Raw genomic sequence first — 12,913 nt, 5'->3', positions numbered from 1 at the left:
GCATCATCTCCGGCGTTAGTGATGAAGGTACTCTGGCGAAGCGTTCATTAACTTGATTAATTTGATTAACTACATATTTTTTTATTGCGACGGAGGAAATTGGCCTAATGCCAGTTGGAATAAATCATACAAGTGCATCACAGTATCAAAACTCAAACGAAACGTAAAAACATGAATAGCCTCCTTTTCTTCCAGAAGAACGCCATGCTTAACCCTTCTTTCTTTGCAGTGTCGATGAGCGAGGCCATATTAGACAGCCCGCAAGACGCAAGAGATTTAGATAAATAAGAGAATAACAACAGAAATCACATATCACCAATAATACAATAGACGAAGAGAAAAAGGTTGGAGATGATGGAAGCGGGTCAAACGAGATTACACGTATGCCATCCATAAAGCGTCACACTGGGCAAGGTTGTGAGGATTGACAGACCGAGAAATGAGGTCAATAACCGACTGGTTTGCAGGAAGATTTCCGTCTGGAGAACTTGTCAAGCTGGCTGCTCGGTTCACAATATAGTCGATATTGCTCTGCACCATATCTTTAAGCTGCTGGAGAACACGCTGCTGCGCGCTTGCCCACATCACAAGCTCATCCCGTACAAATATGCTGAGTTGCTGTTCCAATTCGAGTCTTGGTTCAGTGAGGCAGCGAGCGATAGCCATGATAGCACAAGCGAATATGCCTTCGGTTGTCAACGGACCCATCAACGTTTGGATGTTGGGTGTTAACCGGAAGGGAACCTGTTCTGGGTTGTAAAATATAGCCCTCGCAGAGTTCATTGCTGGGATCAACTCGGAGCTCCAGATATCGCCTGTCCGTCGAGAGATATGTATCTTGCTTGGGTATCGGTTGCCCATATGCATCACGTAAGTCATGAAGGCTATCGCAGCATACTGGTACGAGAATTGTCGTCGGAAGAGCCAGAAGTCTGCAAAGTTTGGATACGTCTGCTGGACATACTGCAGAAGAATAGTGTTGGGGACCCATTTCTTTTGGATAGCGTCAAAGATCTCGGTACGAAGGATTCCAGCCTGCTCGGGGGCCCGCTGACAAGAGTTAGCTGAAGTTAGATTTGGATTGTCCACACTTGATACACTTACATTTGCTTTTGCTTCTGCAAGAGCTCGCATTTTCTCCATTGTGAATAGAACTGGCTCGTCTTTGGCCATTCCAGTCTGGCGGCAATGGTCTTCATATATACCCTGCAAAGAGACGTAGGATGGGTCGTCCTTGACCAAGCGGATATGCGGTGCAAAAGGAACCATGAGTGGAAGGTGGAAGTAAATGTTACGTCGACGGCTTTCCTTACGCTTCCTTAATACACAGTTGAAAATTCGGAATAGCTGAAGCATTCTCTCCTCCCGACGACAGTGGCGGGCTGCAGGATGTTGGACAGCAAACGTGTGTAGGCTGCCATCATGGCCACGAATCCTCAAACGACGATGGCATACACCAATTCCACGCACTAGATCAACATGGGGGAGGAACCGATCAATGCGGACAAAATTTTGGTTCTTGTCATTGTGTTCAAGATATTGTCCAGGAACTTCAACTTCATCAAATTTCATGAACTTGAATTCGCTAAGGTGAGACGAAAATGACTCCAAGTGGGCATATTGTGGCCGGCGGTCCAGTTTCTCTTCAAACTTGTCCCTCCATCGTCGCAGCTTATGGATGTACTCGTACATGGTTGGCTTCTTGGTGACAAAATCAGCCTCGAATGACTTTCGAATGTGTGCAGGAAGAATGGTTTCTGCAAAACGGGTGATATTTGCTTCGGTAGAATGTGGAAGTTTGCAGTCTTGTGCATACGATGTAGGCATACGGCCCACATATGCAAGGCCATCATTGAGTAGAGCAACAATAAGTCTGTAAGCATCTTCATCAGGTGGGCATTTGAAATTCTTGTGTATCTGGTCCACCATAGTCTCCATGGTCAAGGCAAGTAGAGGGAAAGCTGTTTTGAGACCTGCCATTGTTTCATCGGCATATTCCCAAGGTTGTTTATCTTTTTGAGCCGCGTCACCTTCATTAGCAGTCTGTCCGTTTGCCACGGGGGGCGTTGGCTTGGGAGACGCTACAGCCCTCGGTGAGCTCGAGGACGCTGCAGCATCTGGAAGCATAGAAGATTTGGCTTCTGGGGAACCGCTCTTTGTTGTTGGAGATCCCGAGACTTTTGCACGATTGAGCTTTTCTTGTTTTTGCTCTTGTGACTTCTTGAGGCCTAGGTAATCCTCGCGGCTGGTCCTGAGCAAGAAGAAAAGTGACTGAGGATACAACTTGGCAATTTTCCCGAGAACTGCCTTGCATAGCCTAGCTTCCCGGTGTGCAAGGCTTGAAAGTAGCTGAGGTATGAAGGTAATCCAGTACCAAACAGGAGTATCCCCCTTGAAATTCTCAAACGCACTTGCAATTTTCCCTTCATCGTTGTCTTGGCTTAACAACCAGAGGATACGACTGAGGAGCTTCCTAGATTTGTGGTTTTTGTACAGGCCAGCGGCTTCCAGGTAGCAGCTTATTGCATTGCAAGCCTGATCAATATCTGAGTGATCAGCTTTGAATCGTTGATCGCTGTACTGGCCCCACTCGGCCCAAGCCTTAGCCAAACGTAAGTCGTAGAATAAAGCTACGCCAAATGCCTCGTTTGCCTCCATGTTATGGTCCAATTTCGCCAAAAACATACCCTTCAGGGTGTAGAATTCTGCCTTTTGCTGTGCATTGAAGTAGTTGAGATTGGTGTTGTTGATGACCTCTAGTCCACTATTCAGCTCCTTCGGGTTCTGATAATGACACTTTGCTTGCTCTCTCAGCTTCAAAAAGGCTTCTTGAATCTCAATATTGGGTAAGGTGTAGATTCGGCTGAGTTGATTGATGCATACTTCCGGCATCTGGTGTTTCCGTGCAACATGGGCAAATCTGTTGATTATCCAGGCAGTCTCGTGGTAGCCTCGGAAGGCGTACGAATTGCTTGCCACATTGTTGGTCTGAGGAGGGAGAAGGCTAAGGTATGTAGAATTAATAAGTTGGAAGATATGTTGTCGCCAAGTGACAAGGTCCTGCCAGGCATTGATATCATCCCATACATTGGGTAGTCTATCTCGCCATGTGGTAAGAAGGAGTTTCAGTTCGGCCGATTTTGTATCCATGTTGCGCTCATTCGTCTGCGAAAGGCTGGTGCAGATAACGCTGGCATCATGAAGCTCAACAAGTTGTTGAAAATTCTGTAAGATAGGAATGTGGGCGTTGGTGATCCGCTTTGGAAGCTGGTGCCATTTCCGAATCGACAGTTGAATAGATTCATCACAAACATTATTAAACTCCTGTAAAGTCTCTTGTTTCGTATGGAATTTTAATAAGGACATGAAGGCCTGGAAAAAGGTGCGACGTGGAGTGGGTGCATCCGAAACCGACTTTAGAAGAGAGTCAATTTGTTCACGATTGGTGTCACCTTGCCAATTCTCCAGGTTTCTCCAAGTGGCTTCCAGAAGTAGGTCGTTGAAATTCTCGTGTTTGGCAAAATCGGTCAGGATATCCCATTGTTGGAGCTTTTGTGCGCAAATCATCCAATGATCTTCCCAAAGGAAGTACTCGGCTTGAGCGAACGGAATAGAACCGGTGCGTGCCTTTACCTGAGCTGATTCGTACAATTGTTGTGATTTATCCCACATCCCTTGTTGTTCATAAGAAAGAGCAGCATTAGTCTCGACGAATTTGCAGCGCCTTCTCCAGGTACCGTAAAACATGTCATCTTCCTGCAAGCCAGCATATATTTCAACAAGAGCGTCCAAGTTGCTCTCTCGAACCACCGGCGTGTCAATAACCGGATCAATCGCATACCGTTCAAGAGCTATAGCAGCCATATACCATGCATCAAACGTGCGGCTGAGGAACTTCATGACGTGAGGAGGTATCTTGAAGCGAGGACTGGCTCTAATAACGCCCTCAAGAAGCGCCTGCACAACATTAGGCCGTTCGTCAATTTGTCTATGGTGGTATTCGCGCGTGAGAAGTGATACCATCCCCTTTTCCAGATCAATTCGCTCGTCTCGTGTCAAAGAGGCCCAGCAGATCGTGAATAAGCTAACCCAGACTTTGTACGCAACTTCAGGATCCGCGTGCTGAAGCTCTGTGAGTGGCTCAAGAATATCGCGGGCTTTAACATCCCCAAGTTCCGCAGAGAATTTCTTCTGTTCTGCCACTAGAGCTTCCAGGTGGTTATCGACTACAACATTCTCCTTAGCTGGATCTTTCTCAGAATGTCCATATATGAAAGATGTAGGAGGAATTGTGAAGTCATCTGGGTGTAGCTTGACTGATGCAGACATATCCACTGATCCCATCACCAGCTGCGAAGCTTGCGTGAGCCAGAATGACTCCGCAAGGGTATCCCAGTTCTGTGAGGTCAGAACGTAGCTCAGGCGAGTGTTGGCAGAACGTGTTAAACTTTTGTCAAAAATTGACATGAAACGAGTTCGCATGTCAACGTCTTGAGCCCTAGTACCAATTAGGAAAGCATGTTCTAATCTGACCGTGAGCTCGGTTCGTGTGATCTTGGGGTCTTCATAGACTCGAATGACAAGCTCCAAAAACTTCCCAAGCATTGTTGAGTCGGTCCTCGATTCAAAAAGCAGCATTTTATGGAGAACAGCTGTTTTCTCTTTCAATGTAGGCCACGATTCCGTGGGCTGGAAGATCCATTTCTCTACCATCCCTAGAATCTTGGTACAAAGGGGAATATTCTGGGACCTCTCAACCAATTGCGCCAACACACTCAGGAAAGGCCTCCTCTGGTCACCCAAGTTTGACATCCGAACGGCGATCAAATCGATGGTTTTCGAGATCAAATCGATGCCAATTTCTACTTCATAGGGGTCGGGTAATTGTGCCTGTTGTTCTGCGGTCCGATTTGCTACGGGTGGGTTATTGTTGGAAGCAGTGACGTGGTCCTTCGCAAGCTTTTGTGAAAAAATCTTCATGACATGGGGTATGTGCTGGTCCATCTCCGCAGGTTGACATTTCGAAAGTGTCCAGAGAATATTAATTCCAGCGATATAATTGCCGCTCGAGATTGACTCAGTGGCGACCGTTGAGAGAAAGGTTACAAATTCAGCGGACGGCTTATCAACATCCATACCACCTTCTTCTTCCACTGGCTCTTCTTGTGGCAGGGCATCCAAAACTCTCTTGATGGGCGGTGGTAACTTTGGAGAGATGTCCATCTCCTCTTCGCCGCCATGTAAACAATCCTGGATTTCAGGATTATCGGATCGTAGAGCCTTTTCCACAAGATGCTGGATGGTAGACATGCGGTCCAGAATCCAGCTGTTCGGTTTTCCGGCCAAGAGAATACGTAGAACCTGGAGCGAGTTGACCATGGCCGTAACATGCTTTTCGTCGGGTTTCTCGGCCTTTTCGCTGCACAAAACAGGCTCTAGGGTTTTTTGATAAAGGTCAATATCCACATCAGGCCAGTAATCAGAAGAGAGGAATCGTCGGAGCAAAACCACTGATTTCTTGCAAATTTCACCATAGTTATTCAGCGCTTGGTGAGGCTTTGGTGGCAGTAGATCGCGGAACCGCGCTGCAGGTACAGAGAAGCGATCAACAAGACTGCAGACAAAGGTAACAAGGTACTTGATAAGGGGCGTCCTCAAGTCGAGGGGGATGGTGTATTCTGGACGCTCTTTCTGCGGGAGTGGCGTGGTACTCATTGATGGCGACGCCTGCATCTCGGCCAATTTTCGTTTCGCTGAGTTTGGTGAAGTCGGGTCTCGCCATCCAGTCACTCGCTTCTCTTCCCAGATCCAAATAAGGTTGATCAAGTGTAAAACGAGTTTTCTGCTATCAAAAGAGACATTGGTTGGTCCTGCAATCTTGACAAGTGACGGGATTATGAGAGGGATGAAGTATTCGCGGGACTCATAGAAAAGATCGGGCTGTCGGACAAGGAATTGCAGAATGCTCATGACCTGCTGTAAGTTCGCTGTCTCTTCCGTTAGAATGCGACGAGGACACCTGGCCCACACTGGGAAACGAGGGTCAGGGCCAGAGAGAATTCTCTTTGGAAGAGAAGGCGCCAGGATTTCCAATGCCTGGGTGACTAGAGATTTCCCCTCATTCTGATGAGCTCTCAGCAAAGCGACATAGATTTGGACGACAATCTTGGAAGGTGTTTCATAATGTGCAATGAAATAACTGATTAGTACGTATGCTCCGTACTTGTTGATGGTATCCTCGAGGCGAATGTAGCTCCATGCAAACTTTATGATGTCTTTTCTACTTTCTTGAACGATGCCATGATGATATTTTATAAGCAATGCAGAAAGCTGAAGAAGCTCCATGCGGGAATGGTCTATCCCAGGCTGACCAGATTCTTCACTAAGATCGCCCAGCTGTGGTTTCCATAGTCGATTGTGGATAAGATCGGTCAAACTCCGATCTAGAACTCCCGTACCAGGGGTTGGGCTGTCCCAGGTATTCTTCACATCCATAGCAAGTATGGGATTAACAAGATGATGGAAGGCGTAAGTTTTCAATTTCTGGGACGAGGTACGCTGGTTGTAAAGATCCAGGCAGCGAGAAATTACGGACCTCCGGTAAGCAATGGATGAGTTTGTGATTATGTACTGGTAGAAAAATTTTGGCAACGTAAGAGTTGTTTTCAAGTCACCGGCAGATATCTTGTCGATAAGATCGAACAGGAAATCAAGGTCGTCAAGGGACTGCGAAAGATGAATTGTGAATATTTCCAACAACTGATCTTGGGCTTGTTCGACTCTTAACCGCTCGTCTGGAGGGAGCCTGTCATTGCGTAGCTTAGAATTCAAGTCTCGGCCACTGTTCAAGAGGTGTCGCTTCAAGTCAGGCTGGGCATTCAAGAATCCTTTAGTAGCTTCATGAGAGCAAATCGAATGGACAAAGTATATTCCATTGATTGCCGCGGTATTTTTGCGGGGAGATTCTTCTTGTAGGAAGGCAAGTTTTATTAATGTTTCGGAATCCGCAAAAATGGTTGAACGCAATGCTGAACTCTCAGGGCTTGCTAGGAGCTGACCGAAGAATCTCCCGTGTTTTTCTTCTTGGAACTTGGCCTGCATAAAAATCCAGCTCTCTCGGGGATATCGATTGAGATATTTGAGTAATGGCTTTCTGAAAGGGCTGCTAGATGTCCGTCTCAACCGATCTTCCAAGTACAAGACTTTGTTAACAAGGTTCTCCATGAATGAGGTCGCAGCTGCAGGAAGAAGGTGGAAAATGTTAAAGATAGCAGCAACAATTTTCATGGGAGGATTCTGTTCAACAAGCCCGAAAGATGCTCTTTGCAAGATGTTCTCATCAGCAATGACTCTCATGTGGTCCAGAAGTCGTGATCCTATTTCAACTTTGAAATAGTTCGTCAGTAGGGTGAGGAGGCGAGCTAATCCATCCAAACCAGCAACACTCAAACGTTTGGGGTCCTGAAGGTTCATCAAAATTGGTCGAAGGCCGTTCTGAAGTAGGTCCTTAGGCAGCTTGTTAGTCTGGGTGAGTACATCACGAAGGCCAGAGTTTGCTGCTTCAATGATCTCAGGGGATCTCGAATACAACGACTTGAAAAAACAAGCAATGATTCTAGCGCGGCTATGGCTCTGCGGACCGCTTGCAAAGTCGGGGAAACCCATGGCCATTGACAGAAGACGTAGACAGGAGACACGAAGGTTAACGATCTGCTCAGCAGTCTTGAACTCGTTTGGTTTGGATGCTAGGGCATCATCATCCACGTCGGCAAGGGCCAGAGATTCCATTAGCAAACGGTTGAGCTGATCATTAAATGTGACAATGTTCTGACGAAGACCGAGGCAGTACGCTATCGCTTCGATACAGCCAATCTGAGTAGGGAAGGGTAAAGCACGGAGTGGCTTGTTGAATATTGGCATCAAAAGTCGGTCCTTGACGGGAGTAATCAGCTCATGAACTTCCGCGTTTAACGTTGCTGCTAGAGTCGCTATTCCACTCTGGGCAGCTTGACGAACATGTTTGTTCATATGGGATAGTTCGTAGCTCAATACGCCGCACAAGGCCAACACTCGACCCCGTTCGTTTTTCAGTTCCTCTTTGGAAACGCCCTCGTTGCATTTCCGGAGAATCAAGTCCATTGTCTTTTGGGCTTGGATTCGAGTCGCTCCAGGGAAATCAGATGGCGTGTCTTTAATCACATACATCAGGGCTCGAATGAATTCAACTTGCCGGTCGATCAACCAAGCGTTTCCCAAGTCCAGTTCCGTAACGAAAAGATGTATACCAAGGCTTCCAGCAGCCTTTGTGAACCACTCCTCATCATGACAAGCATGGCAAAGCGTTCTACCGAGATGGGGGAAGAATGGGAGTTTTCCTGCCTTCTCTGCAGAGCCGAATATAACAACGGAGGCACTTCGGACGTTGAAGATAACCCCTTTAGCGGCGTCACGAACCGCGGGATTTTCAGAGGCTAAACATTCGACTACAGCATCAGCAAGAGTCCTTGTATCCAGATACAAGGGGCCCTCGCCCAGCGACACGCTGAAAGGACGACGAATATGCCGTGATTGTGCCAGAGACCTTCCGATTTCAATAATGGTAAGATGGCGGCAAACATCAGCTAGGAAGGCGGTTGCAGATTGTTTCAAATGCGGGATTGTAGATGCAACTATGCAAGCCTTCAATAACTTCTTGAGGGTAGTCTCTTGCGCAAGTCTCTTTGAGGAAGAGCATTGACGATCAGACCTTTCCAAGATGTCCACTGTCCCAGAGAACTTCCCATCTGCTAGGTCGTTTGCCTGGAGGCGTAGAAGTGTTGCAAGATCATCGGGTGGATGCTCGAAACCAATGTATAGTTTGAGCTGAGAGCTAAGCATGCGGTACGCTTGCTTCTTGTAGAACACATCTGCCTTCTGCACGGTCTCGGATGCATTGGCTGGAGGAGTGTCAAGTAACTTCCCGAGGGCGAGGTCAATTCCGATATCGAGAGGAAAAGCTCTATCTTTATTAGACCCAATAAGTTTGATATCCATGCTCGGTGTATCATCAGAGTATTGTTGGAACGAGAGCTCAGGAGGGTGATTAAGGAATTTTCGATTTCGCCCACCAAGCTTCCCAAGGATTCTCATCGTGGTGTGGGCATGGAAGTGGCTGTAAGGATTTGGTCGGAGATGATCCCAGAGAGCAGTCATAAGCTCGTCCATTATCGGAGCCATAATTGGATCCAGGTAATCGGCAGTCAGGTTGTCAACACAGAGTTCGAGTGTTCTAAGGCCCTGGCTGACAAGATCTGACCCTGCCCGGAGAGCAACAACTAACGGCCTCATGAGATAGCTTAGATATGGAAGCAAGTGGCTAAGTCGTGCCGGGACAGTCAGTGTCAATTCCACATATAAATCACGCTCTTGTGTCTTCCTAGCGCCAAGTAGAAGATTATTGAAAGTTTCTAGTAACATCTCCAGCAATGGCAGTAATTCTTTGTAGAGTAACTCAAAGCGCCCACCTCCAATACTTCGGAAAAGTGATCTGAGAAGCAGAAAATAATTCATCCGCTCTTCTGCAGTTACAGAGTATTCAATGCACTTGGCCACAATCTTGGTGACGTGCGGATGAAGTACCTGTTCATTTTGTGCCGAAAACAGTGTGACAGCCATGAAGGAAAGCTTGAACATTCTCAAGAGAATGCGGGAGTTGGCAACATCCGCAGACCCAACTTCGTGGATGTGTTCCATCAAGTACTGTAGAGTCATCCCAGCAACGGCAGGAGAAGTGGCTTCGCTCGCGAGAAAGAATTGTGGGAGATGGAGCAGTGCACTGTGCTCCAGCATAAGGCTGTGCAAATAGGGAATCTCGCTCTTGAAAACTTCATGGAATGCCGCAGTATCAACACAGTGAAAGATAGTCCCAAAGCTTTCAAGAAGCTCCTTTTCCTCAGAGCTCATGTGCCGCATATACTGGCTAGAGAGAAACTCAAGAGGGCTTGCATATTGAATTTCAGGCTCCTTGCTATCCGCACCATAATACCTGAAAAGTCCCGCGCCTTCGTGGAAGAGTTTTTTAATGATACGGACTTCTTCAGCGTTGTATCCGAATGAAACTTCCGCCCAGTTAACAGGTGTGTACGATGGATCTAGTTTTAGATCCTCTGGATTGCAGCTCTTTAGCTGATAGAACAGACCCTTCAAACCAGTAATAAGAGTTTTAAACAAAAACTTATTATCATTGACAGGGTCGGCATTCCTATCTCTGGGGTTGGTGGCTTTGATCGGTGCTGCAGTGAATATGTCAATCTCGTCCCAGTCCGGAGGATGGTTCTTATCAGCAAGGTATCCTTCTGACAAATTATCTGCATTCTGCTTGACGAGCTTCGATGCCTTAACCGCATTGTTGTATTGATAGTTCATGGTAGCGAACTTGTCCCCAATAGCATCCAGAATCATGATGAGGAAGTACCGCGCCTCCTTCTTATTCTCCATGCTAGCTATTTTCTCGGCCATGTTGAGGAGGAGCTTCGCGCTCATTGCCTGAAAGCTTGTTCCTGGGAGATCATCATGAAGATTCCTAGTGTAAACTTCGAGAGTGCGGCGGATTTGGTCCCGAGTAAGGGATTCTCGAACATGGTGGATCAGGTCGGCGAGCATGCTATAAGCTAGTGGCCTGAGCGCCTCATACACCGTAAGACCATCGCCGATCAATGTCCGCTCATCTAAGAGGTCGTCGAGCTTTTCAAGGAATATCTTGCGGTAGTTGAAATTGATGATATGGCGGATTGCGACTAAGAGCTCTTTCCTCGCACTAGACTTCTCCCTGGGGCAATCTTGCAGCAAACGAACAACGACTCCAGGCAAAGAAGGAAGGAAGTCCTGAAGATGGCTTGCATAAACTCTTAGTAGATAGGCAAGGAAACTCATCGTCTTGACCTGCAGGGTAATGAATTCCCCAAAGGCGGCTCTGTTCTTGATATCTTTGCTGACCCCGGTGAAGATCTTCCCCTGCGCTCTGGCTTCGCTGTGGGCCTTCTCTTGCGGCCGTGCCTGAAGAAGTAATATCCCCTTTATAAGAGGAACAAATACCTTCACGTTAGTTGTTACAGGGTGGCGGTGGATCTGGAAGATCGAAACAACAATGATGGGGCACTCCGCGAGTACCTTAAACGAATGCATACCCTTCGCTAACATCTGATTTGTTTGCTGCTGCTCGGGGCCCAGGTCAGATACAGAAGTAGCCGGAGAACTAGGGCGTGGGGACTGGAAGTTCTGAGCAGCCGTGTTGGGTGTCGAAGGCATTCCAGGAGTGGAGGTCTGAGCTTGAGGGGTATCAAAAGTATCTCGCACAACCTGTGGCATCCCTTCAAACATGTTTTGGATGAGCTCCAGAAAAGACTGGACTCGCGATTGTGTCGCCCTGATTTGTCGTCGTTGGAGGTCCATGATAGTTTTCATACAGATGATGGCATTATCCTCGTTCTCATTTCGCACAAGTTCTATGAGCAGGTCAACCATGTCACCAGCATATGGCTCAACTTCCGGAAGCTCTAGAGGTAGGCGGTGGAGGATCTCTAGGATACAATTCCGTAATTTCTAAGTTCAAAGTACGCCTGGTCAGTTCCTCTTTTATGAAAGGGTATACCACTTCCCCATGGACAAGTTCTCCTCACTCACCTGCTCAAATGATAAGCTGATAAACACCGGCTCCCCCTTCAGCACTTTCTTGAACGCCGGCCATAGTTTCGCCAGGAAAATGGGGTATGTAGCGCCCGAGCAAAGATGCTCCAAGGAGTCACGGATCTCAACCGCAGCCGCGCATTTTAATTTAGTTTCTACAACATGATAGCGCGTGACTTCTGTTAGCAAACGATAGCCCGATATGGCAAAAGTCCTCCTCCAGAATACAGGTCACTAACCAATGTTTGGATCGCCTAGTTTTGTCACGTAGGCGTCGAAGTTTCGCTCAATCGATTCGCGTTCCATGATTGCGCGCAGCCAGAATTGGCATTCCCGAGGCAATCGACCTTGATATCAACCGGGTGCCAGGCCCTCAGGCCGGCTAAAATCCTTTCAGCGCCCACAAGACGACAGTTTCCTGATCCTCCAGCTCGACAGGCTTGAGGAGGGTCTATAAGCAATTTGGAAGCCTGTGAAGACGGCTGTAGGAGGTTTTGCGGCCGTGAAAAAAGGGACGGGGGAGGAATTAGAGGTTTAGAGAGGTCGTCGGTGTGAATATGCCCGGAAAATAAGATGTAACGAGGGTCGGGCGGCCGGCAGAGTGGAGGGACAAGGGCCTGGATACTGAAGTGAAGAATGTTGATAAGAGAATTAAATGAATTTCTCTAGAGACCATCTGGACCTGGGGGATCGCGCCCGCAACTTCTCATCTGCGCTAGTGTCCAAAGAGGTCTAGTGGCATCGTTACTTTAGCCTAATTAAGTTTAGCGTAATGATTATATAATAATGATGTAATGTGTTTGCTTGAAGTGCAAACTTGCTGTGTGAAGTAGTTTTCCCCAAACCTTCAGCTATCAAATTGACGATGCAAAAGCGAAGAGTCCGAGATGGCAAAGAAAAAATTGAAAATGATTCAAATGGTGATAGAGATAAAGACCAAGAGAAAAACTGGAGCAAGGCAGTTGTAAGACAGGTTTATACTTCATTTGCCAGTCAACATTATAAAGGCCAGGTGTCCCACTCCAAAACTCCTTCCGCACCCTGATTTTTTCTCCCATTTGTCCCAGGCGTTCCTCCGAGCAGCCCAGCCAAGCCAGAATCCTATCCAGAAAGTGGATAGATAGGTAAGCAATATCAATAGGAAGCAGAAATGTATAAGATCAAAATACAGGGGAATAGGTATTGAACAGAAAAGGGTCCTGAACCAATCCATAGCCACAAAGACATGAAAACGAAGTATTACTGGGAA

General features: G+C 47.2%; 1 protein-coding gene across 1 annotated transcript; it reads right to left on the bottom strand.

Moving 5' to 3' along the window:
* Positions 1-375: 375 nt before the first annotated feature.
* Positions 376-11,970, bottom strand: TERG_04258 (uncharacterized protein; the record flags this gene model as incomplete). Its single annotated transcript, XM_047748226.1, has 5 exons — positions 376-1,050; positions 1,105-6,469; positions 6,596-11,580; positions 11,662-11,819; positions 11,904-11,970. The coding sequence occupies 5 exons, from the start codon at positions 11,968-11,970 to the stop codon at positions 376-378; spliced, it is 11,250 nt and encodes a 3,749-aa protein (XP_047604203.1).
* Between the last annotated feature and the right edge of the window lie 943 nt (positions 11,971-12,913).

The sequence above is a fragment of the Trichophyton rubrum genome, assembly GCF_000151425.1.
Source record: "Trichophyton rubrum CBS 118892 genomic scaffold supercont2.4, whole genome shotgun sequence".
In the NCBI taxonomy this organism is placed as follows: Eukaryota; Fungi; Ascomycota; class Eurotiomycetes; order Onygenales; family Arthrodermataceae; genus Trichophyton; species Trichophyton rubrum.
The sequence above is the reverse complement of the archived record's forward strand: the minus strand, read 5'-3'. Positions and strand labels throughout refer to the sequence as shown.